General features: G+C 43.7%; 2 protein-coding genes and 1 pseudogene across 2 annotated transcripts in view; 2 read left to right on the forward strand and 1 right to left on the reverse strand.

Moving 5' to 3' along the window:
- Window positions 1-19,043, forward strand: part of LOC138399089 (histone H2B type 1-K) — a 389,419-nt gene that overhangs the window by 324,501 nt on the left and 45,875 nt on the right. The gene's annotated exons all lie outside the window — the stretch shown is intronic.
- On the forward strand, window positions 286-621 carry LOC138399093 (cytochrome b-c1 complex subunit 7 pseudogene; annotated as a pseudogene).
- Window positions 8,102-16,064, reverse strand: PRSS16 (serine protease 16). The gene is made up of 12 exons (XM_069493562.1): window positions 15,995-16,064; window positions 15,754-15,920; window positions 14,840-14,939; window positions 14,561-14,690; window positions 12,703-12,826; window positions 12,394-12,471; window positions 12,249-12,296; window positions 11,519-11,809; window positions 10,622-10,763; window positions 8,480-8,659; window positions 8,253-8,398; window positions 8,102-8,170 (listed from the first exon to the last, which is right to left on the reverse strand). The coding sequence occupies exons 1-12, from the start codon at window positions 16,062-16,064 to the stop codon at window positions 8,102-8,104; spliced, it is 1,545 nt and encodes a 514-aa protein (XP_069349663.1).

Consider the following 19,043-nt stretch of genomic DNA (forward strand, 5'->3'; position numbering starts at 1 on the left):
GAGGCTGCACCCCCGCTGCCCATGCTGCCAATCCGGGGTGTGAAGCCCTGAGAAGGACTGAATGCCCCAGACATTGAACCCACGGGAGAAGGCAGGCTGCAACTCGACTCCTCCGTCTGCGTTTACTCTCTTCCAAATCCCCAGAAAAGGGATTGCGTTTTCGTGGGAATTTGGCATAGAGAAAAGCGATTTGTGGCTAACGACTTTTTTGAGTAACCTCTTTACACCTAGAGGGTACATTAAGAATGGAACAAGAGAAAACAAACGCTTCCCTCTCGGGCCAAAATGGCTGGCAGGCCGGCTGTTGCAGCATCAGGCCAATGGCTGGATGGTATTTGAAAATGGTATCACAATGCTGCAGAATTCAATAAACTGGGGTTAATGTGAGATGATACAACACATGAGGATGAAGACATAAAAGAAGCCATAAGAAGGCTTCCTGAGAACCTTTATAATGACAGGATGTTTCGAATTAAGAGAGCATTGGACCTGACCACGAGGCAGCAGATCTTGCCCAAAGAATAGTGGACAAAATATGAAGAGCATAAATTCTACCTTGAACCCTATCTGAAAGAGGTTATTCGGGAAAGAAAAGAGAGAGAAGAATGGGCAAAGAAGTAATCGTATAACTTCATACAAGACTGGAAAACAATAGACATTCAATAAAGATATGAGAATATGCTCAACTTCCATAGCAATAAAAATTGCAAATAAAACCAAAAGGAACTCACAGTCTTAAAGCCATTACATTAGCAAAAATATCAAACATCTCACAATGTCAAGCATTGGTAAGGACACAGAGCAACGGAACTGTTATGCCCTACTGGTAGGAATGTCACTTATAACACAGCATTGGGGAAAACTGCAGCCTTCTATAAAAGTGAACATATAAACATTCTACTTAACACAAAAGAATTGCTATCAGGATGTCCTTAGCAGTCCTGTGAGCAATACACAAAACTGCTAACAATCCAAACGGTCTCTGGTTGAATGGTTACATAACCTGCGGTATATTCACACATATAATAACACACAGCAGGGGAAAAGATGAGACTAAAGCAACAGGCAGCAATGTGATCATATTTAGAAAGTTAATGTTGTGCATAACAGTAAAAAAAAAAGTAATCGTATAGATGAAATTTGTGGATGCAACCGTCTTCAAAGTATTTTTATGAAGATGGTTAGACCTTAAACATAAAATTTAATAATTATTTCATCTGCAGATGTATTACTTTAAATAAATGTCTATTGTAAGCATAAAAAAAAAAGAATGGAGTAAAACAGGGCCATTTACTTCTGTGCTGAGATTTGTAGCAATTTCCTTAACTGCTAGAGGAGGTGGCAGGACTAGAATTTTGTTTCTGCTAATTATGTGAAAGAAAGGATTCATCTGAAAATTTTGATTTTTCTGTAGTTAAGAAAAAGAGTTGAGTGCTGAGCGCATGCCTCTCTCCCCCTTTAAAATATATATTTTGAGAACTTGTCACTTTGGTTCTTCTCGTGAAATTATTCCTAATCAAAGCATTGATAATATATTTTTCATATGTTGAATAAATTTGCTGTCATTTTGTCTGCATTTGAAACTTTCACAAATGTACCCTGGCTAAGAGTAATATCAATACTTGTCTCTTTTTAGGATATTTTTATCACAATAGTGCTATGTTAATATTTTTCTAAATGTTTACCTTACCCAGAAACATGCAATATGAAATTGGAGCAGATTATTACTTGTGGCATAGAACAATGGAGGTTGTATACGTCAAGGATCTTGAAATTCATTGGAAATGGCTTGTACTGGATGCTTTAAAGCAGGTGACCAAAACTGGTTTCTTACGTTTAGCCTGATGATGTAAAAGAGCATTGTACTTCAGAGTTCTATTGCACATTTCTTTTGAATATAAACCAGAAATGGAATTGCTGTATCACATAATAATTCTATGTTTAATTTTTTGAGGAATTATTATACTGGTTTCCACAGGAGCTGCACCATTTTACATTTCTACCAGCAATTCACAAGGCTTCCAATTTGTCCACAACCTCACCAACACTTGTAATTTTCTGTTGTTTGATAATAACCATCCTAATTTGTCTACCAATTACTTTAAAATGTATATAGGATAGTCATATAGATTAATGGAATAAAATAAAGGCTCCAATAAGAGATGTATATACATATAATAAATTGACTTTCAACATAGATTCCAATGTAATTTATGGGAAATGGATAGTCTTTTTTAAAAATGGTGCAAGAACAAGGAAATAGAGCCATATGGGAGAAAAATTAACTTTGATACTTATTTCAGAGTATACAAAAAACTTAACTGAAAATAGATCATAGACCTAAACAAAAGCACTAACTTGTAATATAAATCTCTGAGAAGAAAACGTAGGAGAAAATTGTGAATATGAAGTAGGCAAAATTATCTTAGGACATTTTTTCATGAGCTTTAAGTCTGACAATAACAAATGTTGAAGAGGTTAGAACAACTGGGACTCTCATACAATGCTTTTTGGAATGTAAAATGCACCACCACTTTGGTAAACATTTGATAGTTTTTAATAAAGTTAAAACATTCATTTATCACATGACCCAGCAATTCCACTCCTAGGTATTTGCTTGAAAGGAAATAAAAACATATGTGATGGTTAATTTTATGTGTCAATATGGCTAAGACATGGTACCCAGACATTTGGTGAAACACTAGAATGGATGTTGCTGTGAAGGTGTTTTTAACGTGAGGTTAACATTTAAATCAGTAGACTCTGAGTAAAGCAGATTCTATAATGTCGCCTCATCCAATCAGTTGAAAGAGCCTTAAGAGAAAAAATACTGACTCCCTTCTTCCCAATCCCCCAGGAAGAGAGAATTCTGCCAGCAGACAGCCTTTGGCCTTTGGGCTTGAGCTGCAACATCAACTCTTCTCTGGGTCTCCAGCCTGCCAGCTTACCCTGCAGATTTTGGACTTGCCAGCCTCCACAATCACATGAGTCAATTCCTTAAAATCTCTCTTTCTCTTTCTGTATACACACACACACACACACACACACACTCATCGTATTTGTTCTCTTTCTCTTGAGAACTCTGGCTAGTACAACATATGTCCACACAAAGATTTGTTACATGAATTTTCATAGTAGCTCTATTCATAATAGTTAGAAAATGAAAATAATCCAAATGTCCTCCCTCAGGTGAATGGAAAAACAAATGGTGGTATATATGTACAATGGAATATAATTTACCAAAACAAAAAAAAAAAGGATTAAATTACTGATATATGCAGCAACATGAATGAATCTCAAAAATGTTGTGCTAAGCAAAAACTAGGAACAAAAGAGTACATGGCATATAATTCCATTTATATGAAATTCCAGAGAAGGCAAAACCATTATGATGGAAAGCAGACCTACAGTTACCTGGAACTGTGGTCAAGGTGTGACTGACTGGGAAAGGGCAAGTATTAGTTTCCTGTTGCTGCTGTAACAAATTACCACACATTTAGTGGTTTAAAATAATACAGATTTATTCACTCATAGTTCTGGAGGTCAGGAGTCGAAAATGTGTTAGCGGGGCTGCTTTCTTTCTGTGAGCTCCAGAGGAGAATCTGTTTCCTTACCTCTCCCAGCTTGTAGAGGCTGCTGGCTTTCATTACTTGGCTCATGGCTCTATATCACTCCGACTTTTGCTTCCATTGTCGTATCTCCTTCTCTGATTCTGACCCTTGTTATAAGTGATCTTATAAGGATCCTTGTGATTACATTGGGCCCAATCTAGGTAATGGAGGCTAACAGCTCATTTCAGAATCCTTAATCATATCTGCAATCCCCGCTTTGTCATGTAAGATAACATATCCACAGACTTCAGGGATTAGGATATGAACATCTTTGGGGGACCATTATTCTGACTATCACAGGACACAAGGGAAATTTCTGGGATTATAGGAAAGTTCTCTAATTGCAACAGAGGTTACATGTATGTGTAAATATGTGAAATATGTAAAATTGTACACTTAAAATGGGTGCATTTTATTGTATGTTAATCATCCCATAATAAAGTTGATTCAAAAATTAAAAAATCAGAATCTTGTATGAACTGTTCTGGATTCTGCTTTTTCCACATAGCAATATGTCATTGGCACTTACCAGACACAGAATAACAGCTAATTAATTATTGTATTCCAAAGAGTGGAGAAATTAATGTTTGTTAAATTAATACATATTCATGTACTATTTTATGATTTTAGGTAGAAAGTGCTTTGTTTGTCCCCCTTTGTAGCAGAACATTATGGGTGTCATCATCCCTCCTGCTTTCAAGGTTCACAAATCCTTCTGCCTGTATACATTCCCTCCTTCAATGATGCAAACAGAACATTTCAGGTTCAACTTCTGCTGAACGTGCCAAATTGTTTGAAAATAAGCTCTGATTCTGTCACGTGTACAATATTGAAAGTGCTATTTGATAGATCTCCAAATACTCATGAAATAGTGATTCCAAGTTACACTGTTAAGTGATGAAGGCAAATTCAGCATGATGTGTAAATATGCTAACTCTTTTATGAAAAGAAAACAAGAATTTGTATAAATATTTGCTTATGTAAAGAAAATTGGAAAGGATATATAAGCAACTACGCATAGAGTTTACACACAGACGTTAGAAATGATTTTTGATTGGATGAGGTATAAGAAGAGACTTTTTACTGTATTTTTCTTTTTATGTTTTCTAACTTTGAAACATGTGAATATATTTCTTACCCAAAAATTAAACTTTAATTAAACATTTAAAAAATGATGTCTTCTATCATAATTTCTAGGAACATGATAGAAAGAAAAAAGATGTCTTCTACATGTCGATTCAGTCTTCAGAAGGTTTAAAATGAAGCTCTTAGGTTTTTTTTCCTACTGTGTTGATATTAATGAAAATTGTTCACACATCATTTAAAAAATCTTGTTTCATCTTTTACCAATCTGGCGAAAACCTAATTGTAGAACTGGTAGGAAGTGTGGATGGTTTTACAATTTTTTCTCAGATGGTGACAATCCATATAGGTGAGTTTTTTCTGCATAATGGGAATAAATAAAGAACCTAAACCACAAGACAACAGCTAACAGAAATGTCTGATGAAATCTGTCTCAAATCACTATCTCAGTTCAGATCCTCTAAATTCCCCACTGAGAGTTACTGTAGGTATTGTTTGAAACCTTAGAATGAATTTGAGACGCCAGGCCAAATGAGGATCACACCCATGATCTTGACATCATTAGTACTGCACCCTAAACAGCAGAGCTAATCAACCACAGCAAGCGGTATCCTTTTTTCTTTTTCTTGTAAAAGCTTAATTTATGCCAAAACAATGTTTCAATTTTTTTTTCTAAAACAAAATAGAATGTTGACTCTTCTTTTACTTTAACAAGATATTAAGTTATATCTGCTCTAGCAAGTGGAGCTAATCTTTTTATTTATTTTCTTATTTTTTGGAGACAGGGTCTGGCTCTGTTGTCAAGGCTGGAGTGCAGTGGTGCGATCCATAGCTCACTGCAGCCTCAAATTCCTGTGCTCAGGTGATCCCCAGGCGCCCGCCACCAAGTTCCGCTAAAGTTTAAATTTTTTTGTTGGGCTGGTAATGCCCAAGCTGGTCTTGAACTCCTGTCCTCAAGCCATCCCGCCAACCTCGACATACCCAAAGTGCTGGGATCACAGGCGTGAGCCGGCGCCCAGCACAAGCGGTGCCCTCTCAATGTTCTTAAACTCAGTGGTGGTGATCTTAAAGTTTGTATTTGGAAGTACTGGAAACAGAGTTCACAGGCGATGTGATTGAGGTAAATCGTAAAAGTGGCCTCCAGAATGGCCCGTACGTGGCCCGACCCCACGACTTTGCCGTTATTAGCACCACGCTCTAACCAACTGAACTAACTGGCCACCTCGTGGAGGTTCTCAGTCTTTTCTTAGAAGATACAAACCACCACCAAACTAAAACTTTTTCCCTCCTCCCATTATTTTCCTGGGAATAAACAAAAACTCAAAACCACCAAAACCAATTTTTAAAAAGCCCCACATTGTTTCTATTTCACTCTTCCCATCGCGGAGATAGGAAAAAGAAAAAGAGAAAAGCTCAACATTTGGCCCAAAGGAACCTTGACGCACGTGGAAACGTGTTTTTTTTTTTTTTTTTTTTTCCCAAGCCGCCAATTCTGACCCGAAAGAATCAGGTCAACGTCCCGAAGTGGAACTTCTTTTTTCCCACCCAGGAAAGGTCCAGGGCGAACGCGAAGCAGCTCCAAGCTTGAGGTCGCAGCGAGAGGATCCCAGAACCTACGACGGAGCCGCTGCAGGTTCAGAAGACTCGGCTACCGCGTGTGGATGCGGAATCCTCTCCGCTCCTGCAGACCATTCCAAACAGTTGGGCTCTTCCCGTAGGCCTCGGAACCAGGGAACTTGCACACCTTTGCCGCCTGGTCTCAGGGGAGTTCCGCGGTCACCAGGACCCTGAAATGCCTCCGGTCCTGCGTGGGTGGGATTGAAAAGACTGTGGAGGACGGCCTCTCTCCACAACTGACTCCTCCCCGCCTCCTGGTAGAATTGAGATCTCCAAATCAATGCCAACAGGAACTCGAGGCCAGGGCACATTCAAGGTCAGGGGCCTTTACTTAGATTGCAAGAGAAACATCTAGATCTGAGAAGGGTGTCAGCGTTGAGGCTCAAGTTGGGCAACTTCAGAGGAAGGAGGCAGGAGACACCTGTCCCTATTAGGTGCGGAGCAGCTGGGCCTATTTCATTGGCCATGGAGGTAACCCTCAAAACGACCCCCATGATGGTTGACTTTGGCTCTGAGTCGCTGCAGCAAGGGGAAACGGTTAATTCAAGAAGGGTTTGTGTGTGTGTGCGTGTGTGTGTGCGTGTGTGTTGTAATTTTCCTTAAAGCATTTGATGTTAACAATAGCATGTACCACCAGGCAGATTTTTCTAAAGAAAAAAGAAAGAAAAACAGTTTCATACTCTTGAAACTGGTTGTCAGAAAACTATTAACTACAGAATCAGTTAAGCAATTTTAATTTTTGACAGAGGGTACTTGATCTAGTATCAAGAACTTCCTCCACCACTCTGCTAACACACACATACACACTCATGATAATCCTGGTAGTGAAATAAAAACTTTGAGCATAAATTTAGACAACTGGGTGTAAATATGAGTTTTATTGCCTTTGTTTCTGTGAGATGCTCAAAAACTTCTTGAAATCTCATTATTCTAGTTAAACTAGACTGTGAAAGTCTAGTTGATGCATTGATTAAATAAGCATTTTTGAGTGCTTATTTTATGCCAGATACTATTCTAGGAAATGGGATATAGAATTATTAATAAGCAGACAAAATTCTTTGTCTTTATGAAGCTTACAATTTCAAGAAATATGAAATAAATTACATAATATAGTAAAAGATGATAAATGCTATGGAGCAATACAAAGTCAGAAATTAAGAAAAGGAATGAATGCTGGGAGTTAGGAAGTTTGCCGTTTTCAGTATGTTCTCTCCATCCACCCAGTAAAAGCTCAAACTGTGATTCTGTAAATGTACATTGGGTCAGCAAATGGCACAAAGCATTTTTATCTGAAATGAGTAATAACAAGTCAGGAGTCAAGTTCTGATGTATTGGAACCAGGCCCAGGTTATTTTTTTGAAAGCTCATTTTAGACATGTAAGAAAGGTGAGAGAAGCATAGACAGGGTCAAGGTCTGAGGTCCAGAGAGAGGAACTTGCAGCAAGGTCTCCAGCCCAGGAGCTGAAGTGGCAGAATTTGAGCTGGAATCTGATTAGCAGGGGGAAGGCACCAGCATGAGGAGACACATTTCTTTGACATTTAATATTTAAAATACCAATATTCACAATGAGAATAATCATTCATTTATATTACATAATTATTTGTCTATAACAAAGCACTTTTAGTTGAGAGTGAGGATGTTTACAGACACAAGCCAGTTATATGCAGAATAGATTATGAATCCTAATTCCCGGGAATTTTCTCCTCAAAACAAGCTGCTTTCTTTTGTCCAGTGATTGAATACATCCAGGACTGAGGTGGCCATACAGGGAGTAGTGAGGGTGTGGGACTCAGACCCCATCCCTAACCTGGCTTTCCTTTGGCAGCCTGAGCCAGGTCTGCAGCTGTTGGGAGATGCTCTGTGGAGAGATGGGAAGAACTATGAGTCAGACTCCAGCAGAAGGAAGGAGCATGCAAATTACCCAGAGCTTTTTCTCTTACCTGGCGCCCTAGCCGGAGGCTCGGGGAATCTGAGGGCCTCTCAGGTGCCATGTCCAAGCAGTGGGAGGCACTAGGGATGAGAAGAGCTGACTCCGAGGATCCCAAGGCCTGTGTTACACCTAGCACATGCCAGGGGTCTGTGTCCCCTGAAAAGAAGGAAGAGAGGATGATATGTTAAGCTGGGGCTAGGTGGAAGCTCAGGAGACAGGTTTTGATGGCATGCTCACCATTAACAAATAGCACTTGGGTTGCCCCAGGGGTTTGTCCACCATAGTAGGAGTTCGTCTGGGCCACAGCCTGGGCTACAGATGAGGCTGAGAGTCCAAAAACCTGCTCACATAGGTCTAGCTGGGAGGGCAGCGCTGGGAGCTGGGAGAAAGGACATCTAGGATCCTCACAGGTGACATCTGTGGAGGGAGATACCTGTAAGTGTGGAGTATATAGCCAGCCCCCTACTCTCCTTTAATAATCACTTACAGAGCTCTCCCCAGTGATGATCAAGACATTCCTTCTCCTCCCTTCAAGGAGCTCACACTCCTGGCAGAGAGACCCACACCCTCCCAGACAGTGATAACCCAGAGCAACCAGGGCTGTGACGGAAAAAGGTCAGGAGGTGGGGATCCCAGAGAAAACATGGTGGGCTCAGGGAGAGCATCCTGCAAGGGATAAGACCCTAAGAAATTAATAGGACTGAGTCAAACCAAGAGAGAGAAGAGAAGGCATAATAAATAGAGGAAATAGCACATGCAAAGGTCTGGAGGCAAGAGGGACCCTAGAGTGCTTGAAACTCAAATTGGACCACATCTACCCTGCTTAAAATCCACAGCTCACTGTGCTTTCAGGGCAAATCTAACTTCCTTAACCTCACACTAATTCCTTCCTTCCTTTACCATTTATTGAGAACCTACCATGTACTCAGATAGATGTTGGACAATATTGGGCACACAGTGGCAACCAAGACAGCCCCAGGCTCTGTTGTCACAGGACCCAGTCCAGAGGGGGAGATAGGCAATAAAAAATGTATGATGACAGGTTATGGAAAGTGGTAAGAGAAGAACATAGAGCTATTGAAGTGGGAGGTGGGAAGGCTGACTTATCCTGACGGATCATGGAAGGCTTCCTGAGGGGAGACATTTGTGTTGGCATTTGAAGATGAGTAAATTCTGTGAAGAGGGGAAGATGAGTATTCCAAGCACATGCAAAGTTACTAAGGTGCTAAGAAGACTAGTGCATTAAAAGAGTCAAATTATGTAAAGTCTTGTAATAATAATATTGTAATGGTGAGTATTTATGGAATACTTACAGTATACTGGCATTATTCTTAGCATGTTACATATATTACTCCTTTAATGCTTGAAACAACCCCATGAAGGAAGTACTATTATTATTCCCATTTTATAGATGTGGAAAGTGAGGCATAGAGAGTTAAGTCACTGGCCTGAGTTTGCCCAAGATCACATAGGTAGAAAATGGAGCTGGAATTTGAATATTTGACTTTAAACCACTATCCTCACTGCTTTTAGAGGACATGGAAAGGATTTTGAACTTAACCTTGGGGTAGGGTGGCCAGATTTAACAAAATAATACAGGATGTCCAGTTAAATTTGAGTTTCAGTAAATGAAAAATGCTTTTTTTTTTTTAGTATATGTAATATTTGGGACATACTTATATTTAAAAAAATCTGTTGTTTACCTGAAATTAAAATGTAATTGAACATTCTATATTTTATCTAGCAACCTTACTCTGGGATTATTGAGCAGCCATGGTTTTGAGCAGAGAAGGAACAGGTCATATTTTGAAAGATCTCTTTGGATGCTGTGTGGAAGTGGGATTGATTATACAGGTGAAGTGAAAGCCTGGAGACCAGGGAGGAGGCTAGGGCACGGACCCAGGCAGGAAAGGATGGAGGCTTCTACCAGGACAGCAGGGATAGGCATAGAAAGGGGCAGGAATGGACTAGCGAGTTGTCCAGGTTGCAGAGTAGGCAGGACTCAGTAATTGACAGGCTATCTGGATAATGGGAAGGAAGCAATCGAAACAAGACTCAGGTTTCTAGTCTAGTGACTGTGGAAATGATGGAGTCATCACTGGAATAGGGACATAGAAGAAGAGCAGGTTGGAGGGAAGATCACTCATTTTGATACTTGAATGTGTGCATGAGGAGGCACACATAAAGGCCAAGCACATGCACACACTAGTATGGCTTCGACCCTCTCCAGCCCAACATCTGCGGGTTACACAAGGCCTAGGAATCAGGTCAGTTATTTCATATGGAAATGAAAATGAGTTCGGACCACCTGTAAAATGACTTCTCTGGGTGTAGCACAGAATGTATGTTTTGTGGGTAGGGGTTAGGCCAGTCACTCACAGAAGCCAAACTCAGTACATGTCTGGTACAACCACTGCCGGTCACCCACGCCGGACACTTGGGGTTCTGTGGCCTTCAGCTGTGCCACTGTCTCTGCTCGGGAAAAGCTTAGACACTTCTGACCCAGGCTGTGCCTGACAATCTAGGGAACAACACATATACATACATACATAAATTTCTCCTCTCCTCCCAGCAAGCCAAGGCCCAGATGCTTACATCCCCACAGGTCAAAAGTAAGAAGTAGAAGGGTGAGTTCCTGAGTTCTCTTGGGAGTCAGCAGTCAGAGGGGGTGGATGCCTGGGTCTCTGTGAGTTAGAGGTCAAGGCACTAGATGACTGGGACCTTATTACCTGTAAGACCTTGGGTAAGTGATAACCTTTTCACCTCAGTTTCCTCTTCTGTAAGTGGGGATAATAATAGTTCCTATCTCTCCTGAGAATTCAGTTAAACAATATGTGTAAAGCACTTCGTATAGCACATGGTCCAGACAGTGCCGGAAAAGTGACAGTTGTCTTGTAGATTCACAGGTTGGGGGACCCAGGTCCCTAGGAGAACTCTGTCCCCAGGGCTCCCTTTTTTCATTCTATGAATACTAATTGAACACTTGCTATGTGCCAGGCACTGCTGTAGACTCAGAAAAGAGGACAGAACAAGACAGGCAAAATAGATAATAATCATCACACTCTCTAACATTTGCATACTGCCTGCCAGGCTCCCAGTTGATCGCTTTACATGTCCCATCTCATTTCACATTCTCATTGGCCCTGTGAGGTGTCATTTTACAGATGAGGAAACTAAGGCTTAGAGAGGATTCTCGCTTGTCCAAGATCACACTGCGGAGGTGGAGCAGGAACCCTTGTCCTCTAACTCCTCCCAGCCGTCCCGACGGGTGCTCACCTGCACCGCCCGACGAAGCCCACGGTAGGGCGTGGGGTGGCTGCGGTTGCCCCCGCCCCCGAGGAGGAGTCCGCAGAGCTGTCGTACGCTCAGTGGCGCTCCCGCCTGCCCGTCGTACTGCACCGCGCCTCCCACCAGTGCCTGCAGAGCCCCCAGCAGCTCTGCCTGGTCTTCTGCGCGGCCCAGAGACCCACACGCGCCCAGCTCCGCCCCGAGCGCTGCTTGAACCGCCCCGCCGGCGCTCAGACGCCGCTCCACTTCCGCGAAGGCAGCGGCCACCGCCGCCCGGCACTGTGAAAAGCGAGAGCCAGCGTTGGTCATGACCCAGGCTGGGCCTCGGCTTTTCCTGCGCAGGACCTGCGTCCTCCCTGGGTTCCCCACTTTCCCGCAGCCAGACTCCTCCCAAGTGCGGAACCCTGCACTTGCCCCAGACCCGGTCCTCTTGGGCTACTCCTCCAGGCCCCGCCTTTTGCATGGCCCCCGCCCCACAGCGATCATCCCCCTCCGGATAGGATCGTCCCTCCCCAAGTCCCGCTTCCTATTGGGGGACGCTCCTCTCTTTTGATGCCCGCCCCATCTTCAGTTCCCGCCTTCTTATAAAATCTGCGTGTTTTGCTAGGATCCCACCTCCCTCAGACCCCGACAAGTTGCGGAATTCCTTCTCTAGCCCCCAGGCTTCCAATACTTTCACTGCCTCTCTATTCCCCTCGGGCTAGGCCCCCCCTCCTACCTCCAGGGACCCGCCAATCGCCGGGCTCTTTAGGCTTCTGGACACCACCTGTGGTCGGACCGCAGAGGAAGGTATCAGGGAGGCGTCTGCGGACTCCGTCCGCGGAGACTCCCCTCCTCCCGCACCTGTTGCCCCGCATCCTTACGTCATTATACTCGGAGAAATCCAGCACTGCCCGCACCGGGGCGGAGGAAGCGATGGAGGCGAAAATGAGGTGGGGGAACTAAGGGAGGAGAAGCTGTCAGCATGGGGGCTGAGGGACTGGGACTCCCCATCTTCCTGCCCCTGTGTCATTCACTCGCTGTCTGATCTCAGGGTCTTGTGAAAACAGCTTGTGGAAAGATCTTGTAGGTGAGGGGAAGGGTGGGGCGTGGTGGGAGGGTATTCCTATTATCTGAGACTGGGACTCCGTAGTCCATGGTCCCTCCCCCTAGTCCAGAAGAGTCCCAGGGACCTTCAGCCGGGCCCAGGCGGCCAAGGAACCGGCGTAGGAGCCTCCGAAGCAGATCCATGGGCTGGAGGAGGAGACGTTGAAGAGGCGGGAGAGTGCTAGACGTGCGGAGGCCACGTCGGCCAACCTGGAGTCAGAGAGGAGGCTCAGTCGGTACTCATCGCTGGGTGTCCCTGAAGATTTCCCCACTGCACAAGCGGGGAAACCGGGACCCAGAGATATGAATGGAGAAGAGTTTGGCCAGAAGCCAGGGCTCTTTTCTCACGTTGTATTTATGAGGGCTCCCCACAGTCACATACATTTTCGAAAGCACGTGTGCCTAGGCCAAAGGAGACCCGGCCTAGGAGTCTAGAAAGCTTCCACCACCCCCACCCCCCCTTCCCATTTTAGGTAGGAGAAGATATATTTCCAAGGCAGTTTTTAGATGAAAACCTGACAAATATAGGGAAGGGTTGGGGGCAGTCAAGGAGGGCTACTCAGAGGAGGGGTCCTTAGCTGGATGGGATAGAAGGTATTGGGGAGGGAAAAGACGCAAAGACACATGAGAAATGGAAAGAGATGTTGGTATATGTCTAATGTTCTCCCAGAGTCTTTCTAACCCAACCTTTTTGAAATGGTTTCCAGTTAGTGCCATCCTGCTGCTATTAGAAACCAGTTTGGGCCGGGCGCGGTGGCTCACGCCTGTAATCCTAGCACTCTGGGAGGCCGAGGTGGGCGGATCGTTTGAGCTCAGGAGTTCGAGACCAGCCTGAGCAAGAGCGAGACCCCATCTCTACTAAAAATAGAAAGAAATTATATGGACAGCTAAAAATATATATAGAAAAAATTAGCCGGGCATGGTGGTGCATGCCTGTAGTCCCAGCTACTCGGGAGGCTGAGACAGGAGGCTCCCTTGAGCTCAGGAGTTTGAGGTTGCTGTGAGCTAGGCTGACGCCACGCACTCACTCTAGCCTGGGCAACAGAGTGAGACTCTGTCTCAAAAAAAAAAAAAAAAAGAAAGAAAGAAACCAGTTTGATTTGAAGTAAATATTGAAATGCAGAGAAGAGACATAGACAGAGAGATGGAGACAAGAATGAGACAGAGACAGAGAGAGACACCAAGGAGGAGAGGAAGAGAGAAGTCCTGTGGAGAAGAATAAAGCAGGAGAAATAGAGCTGGGGGAAAATGATGGTGAGGGTTGTTAATATGAGTGGGATGCGCTAAAGGAGGTGGGAAAGGAGCCATACAAATATCTGGGGGAAGGCCACTCCGTGAAGAGAGAAGAGTTTGAAGCCTCAAGGGAGGAACGTACACATAAGTCTGGAGAACAGCAAGGATCTCCACATAGCTGTAGCACAGTGAATGTGAGGGAGTTGAGGTCAGAGTTAACTGGAAGCTAGAGCCTGTGGGGACCTCATGGCCATTGTAAAGATGTTGACTTTACTCTGAGCAATATGGTAGACGTGAGGGATTTGAGCTAGGGATGGTCATGATCTGGTTCATGTTCTAACAGGATCACTCTGGCTTCCACCTGGAAGTCAAGGGTAGAAGCAGGGAGACAGGGGTGGATACCGTGGCTGTAATCCAGGTAAGAAATGCTGGTGGTTTATGCCAGTAGGCCACAGTGAGAGAGTGATCTACTTTAGACAGTAAGACAGAAACAGACACAAGAATACAGTATAAGAGAAAGATAGAGAAAGAGACAGAGACCCAGAAATGGGGAGAGAAAGAGTAAGATATTATGAAAGACACAGAGGAAAACAGAGGGAACCAGAGATTCAGAGGTTGAATTTGGGTAGTGGAGAAGAAAGACACAGATGCAGAGATGCCAAAACACAAACATTCCTGCCCTTTGACCACAGTTTCCCTACCCTCACTCACGCATGGTGGCTGGACAGGAAGCGAAGCTGGGCCATGTCCAGGCCCCCAGCAGGAACACTCAGGCCATAAAATCTGTGTTCCAGGCTTATCACCAGGGCCCCCCAGGCTGGGGCTAGGGCTGCAGGGTGCCCTGTGGAAGATGTGGAGTGGGGGGAATTCGAGTTGGGTTTAAGCCCATACACCCCTCAGGTCTCACAGCATTGCAACATGCAGCTCCCCTCCCTGGTTCCCACAGCTTTCCAACAATGTCTCTCCCCCCACCCCACCCTTTCCTCTTACCTCTCATCACTGAGCCAGGCCCAAGACTGCCCTCGCCCCCCAGATGCAGGAATACAGGTCCATCCTGGTCAGCCCAATGTTGGTCATTCACCCAGTAACGCTACAAGGTGCAATGTGAAAGAAGAAATGGCATTTCAAGAGTCCTGACTTATTCTTGACCCCATTTGTTGCAGTCTCTCTCCCTAATGAATCTTTCCTTCTGTACTTAGAAGTATCTGAAATGAGCTTATTTATATGTTCACTTCTCTCCTGTTTATCTCCTCATCTAGAACACAAGATCTACAAACACAGATATTTTTGTCTCCTTTTTCACTCTTTTATCTTTCTTCTTCCAGGACTGAGGGCAGTAGGGAGTGGCTGGCACATGAAAGGCACTTGCTATTTCTCAAAATAATAATTGTAGAATAAATAATGAATGCAGGTGGATATAGGAATAGGGCCCACGAGGGATGACCTTTGGAGACTGTGTACAGAGGAGGCACTGAAAAATGGTGATTTGTTCATTCATTGAATAGCTATTTTTGAGTGCCTATTGAGCTGAGTCTGATTTCAAAGCTTGTTCAAATTTCTGCTACATATTGAGACCTGATGGTGGGTTTTATGTCCAGTCTGAACAGGGAGAAGAGTGCACTGAGGGGCAGTGAGAGAGTGGGAGTGAATGACAGAGAGAAGGAAAGGGTGAAGGACAGAACCTGAGGGGCAGAAAGAATGGGGCCTTGAGGAAGGAGAGAGGAGACGAAGGGTGAGTCTAAGAAACAGAGGGCTGGAAGGGGATACTGAAATAGGCATAGCATGAGATGCAGAGGGGTGGCGAGCCTGAGGTGTAGAGAGAGAATAAAGTGCAGACTGAGGGACAGAGGAAGAGACTGAGGAGAGGGCAGAGAGGGCAGTGGGCTCCCCTCTCCTGGCCTTACCTGCAGGAAGGATCTTCTGTCCGATGCATTGAAGGGGTCCAGTGGCTGCTCCAGCCACCCCACTTTTGGGAGGGCCACAGCATCTGGCCCCAGGCCCAGGCCCAGGCCCAGGCTAGAGCTTTCCTGAATCTGCTGAATGTGCTCACCCAGGCGCCTAAGAAGGGAGGCTGTGGGACATGGAGGGGAGGGAGTCAGGCCAGCCCCCTTATGATGCCCTGCTTGACCCTCAGCCCCCTCTTACCTGGAGCTGAGAGCTCCCAGAGGGAAAGCAGGAGCAGAGGGCCCAGCCACAGGGCAGGCCCAATGGCCATGCTGCCCAGTGCTCTTCCCAAGCGCTCCAGGTTCTCTGTTCTCCCCCACTCACTGAGGGCCTTCATCCTGTCCCCAGGGGCTGGGCTTTAAATTCATCCTCTTTCTTCAGAAGCTCAGGTTTCTTTTCAGATGCCTCTCCTGGCAGGTCAAGCGTCTGTAGGAACCGCTAAAGCGGGACAGAGACGCCAGAGTCTGTATGTTGAGGGTGCTGATGTGTCACCTGAATACCCAGTTGCTTCTCTCTTGGCCCCTCAGTAACCCTCACTGTGCCTCAGTCTTCTCCTCTCCACCCTTCAGGCTTCCCGTATTTACCTCAGACTCCCCTTTTCTATGCCTTCCTGTCCTCAAGCCTCTGCCTCTCTCCTCCTGAACCCTCTGTTGCCCATATGCTCTCTGTCTTCTCTCTCTGCCCCTTGGCATATCTTCAGTCTCCACCAGTTGTCCCAACACTCAGTCTCTCCCACTCTTTTCTCCAGCCCCCACATCTCTTTTTCAGTCTTCCTGTCTGTCCCTCTCTCTGTCACTCAGTCTTGACTTGTCTATTTTCTAGTCCCCCTTTCTGGTCCTCATCACTCCCCCTACAATCTCACCACTCTCCTTGGACTCTTTATGATTCTCTCAACATCCCAGCTTGCTCCTGCCTCAGAATTCCTACCCTTGTTGTCTCCACTCTGTATATTGCTATTTCTCCATAAACCCACATGGCTTGCCCTCTCACCTCAATCAGATCTTTATTCAGATGTCATCTGTTCAGAAAGGTCTTCCATGGCCATGATCTTTTTAAAAATTGCCAAACCTGTGGCCCTCCTCTATTCCTTTTCCAGCTTTATTCATTCTTTTTCATGGCACTTATCACTATGACAAATATATTATATATTTTAAAAATATATAATATGTGTGGTTCATAGTCTGTCTCTCTGACTAGAAACTAAAGCTCCATGAAAATAGGGATTTTCATCTCTTTTGTTCATTGCCAAATGCTTAATTCCTAGAACAGCGCACATAGTGGGGAATCAATAAATATTTGTCAAGTGAATGGATAATACATTAAGTAATGTTGATGGTTCTGCTTTAAAAAATATATCCAGAGTCTGATGACTTCTCTCCTCCTTCAGTGCTACCACTTCTGAGCCACCATCATCTCTGACTTGGGATATCACAGAAGCCTCTAAGCTGGTCTCTCAGTTTCTGCCACATGATTTATTCTCCACTCAGTGGACAGAGATCCTATTAAACATAAGTTCAATCACTCACTCTGGTTCAAAACACTCCCCTCAGTCCCCATATTACTTAAAGTAAAATCTAAAGTTTTGAATCAAAATTCCATATGACCTGGACCCTTGCTATCTTCATGATTTTATCTCCTACCCCTTGCTCCTGGGATTAGAGTTCCAACCACATTGGGTTACTTCATATTCCATAAGCCTATCAATGTGACCAAAGTTCATTAACTCAAAGTGCAACAAGCTCTGGGCTCCAATACAGGGACAATTAGAAAGGCTGGGGAAGAGTTAAGGGAATTGAATTGTTCTATTAATAATGGCTAGGTAATCATCTTTTAGCAAGTCAGGAAGTTTCCAATTATTTGCTTTAAACAAATTAAAGGAGAATCCAGTCAAGTTGTCAAATATGATAGAATGTGAAAAATAATTATTAATCATGGATTATTATATAATTTTTGGCAAATAATTCAGAAAGTGTTAAATAATTGTGAGACATTGGTATAACAAAACTTGATTTATTTTCTTTATTTGTATACTAAAATACATTTTCTCAGCAGTTATAAATTAGACAAAATTAATGTTCCTACTTGCCTTATGGCAACGTGTACACTTATCAATGATTATATGAACTATGAACTAGTTATAAAAGCCTAATTGTGTCATCTAGATAAATATCCAATTATTTTTAACTTTAAATTTACTAATTTGTTTGCAAATTCATAATATTTCTACCGTTATGCTTGATTGTATACAAGTAATGATTTTAGAGATAATTCACTGCTGAGGAACTAATAAAAATTAGTGCCTTATGCCATGTCCCAAATTAATTGTAATGTACATATATAATTTTTGTTGCAGGAAAGTAGGCTATAGAAAGCTTAAAATAATTTTAAGCATAAAATTATTTTATGTTTTGATATACATCTGTGGGTGAGTGAACTTCAAGAAGAAAATAATGACAAAATTAAAGGGTATAAAAGAAATGCTTGTCCATACATTTATTTTTTCATAAATAATGATTGTATCAAATTATTCAGAGTTTACAATTTTCGATATATTCAAGAATGATGCAACAGTTTCATTTTTTAAATGTCAAAAATTGTAATACAAAGAAACGAATCTACTTTGTCTTGGGATAAAAATTAATTAGCTGTCAAAAATGTGTGTGGGGAGGTACATAGTTTTAAAAAATTGGGGAGGGCAGTGGATAATATTTTGAAGCCTAAGGGTTCCACTTGGCTAAGGGTAAAATGACTAAATTCTGTTTATTCTTCAGGCTGTTTGTATCTTGTTCCCATTGGAAACAGCCTCCCAGCCCAAGGTAAAGAGGATCCATTCAGACCAGATATTCCAACACCGCCCTCCCTCGAGTGCTTTAAAGTTTGCGTAGCTACTAGGGACGTCCCACAGCAGGGTCATGAAGGCCAGCTTAACGTTATCCTTTCTGCCCTCAAAATGGAAATCTGAGAAACTCGAAAGCGAGCGACCCGAAGACCTAGAGCGCTCGCGGGTGCCATTTTCACTCCAGAAATAGTCGGTGTCCGTCTTTTTACTCGAAACGGCCTTGGCCTGCGTGGTCACCAAACTCGAGCTGACCCCGACGGTGAGTTCCTAGGAAATTGTTCGGGAGAAGAGCTGCCTTTCCAAGATCTTTGCGAGGGCTCTAGAGCTCAGACTTCTCCAACACACACACCTCAACTTGGTTTGCGTCGCCATCCTGTGTTCCGCGTCTGAAAAGAGCTGGGTGATGAGCTG

The sequence above is a fragment of the Eulemur rufifrons genome, chromosome 18 (genome assembly GCF_041146395.1).
Source record: "Eulemur rufifrons isolate Redbay chromosome 18, OSU_ERuf_1, whole genome shotgun sequence".
Classification (NCBI taxonomy): Eukaryota; Metazoa; Chordata; class Mammalia; order Primates; family Lemuridae; genus Eulemur; species Eulemur rufifrons.

Coding starts and splice junctions, on each gene's coding strand:
- PRSS16 (XM_069493562.1), bottom strand. CDS start 16,064: ATGGCCATTGGGCCTGCCCTGTGGCTGGGCCCTCTGCTCCTGCTTTCC. Junction 12,827..14,560: donor TTCCTGTCCAGCCACCATGC/GTGAGTGAGGGT, acceptor CTCTGACTCCAG/GTTGGCCGACGTGGCCTCCG. Junction 8,399..8,479: donor CCAAGTGCTATTTGTTAATG/GTGAGCATGCCA, acceptor CCTTCTTTTCAG/GGGACACAGACCCCTGGCAT.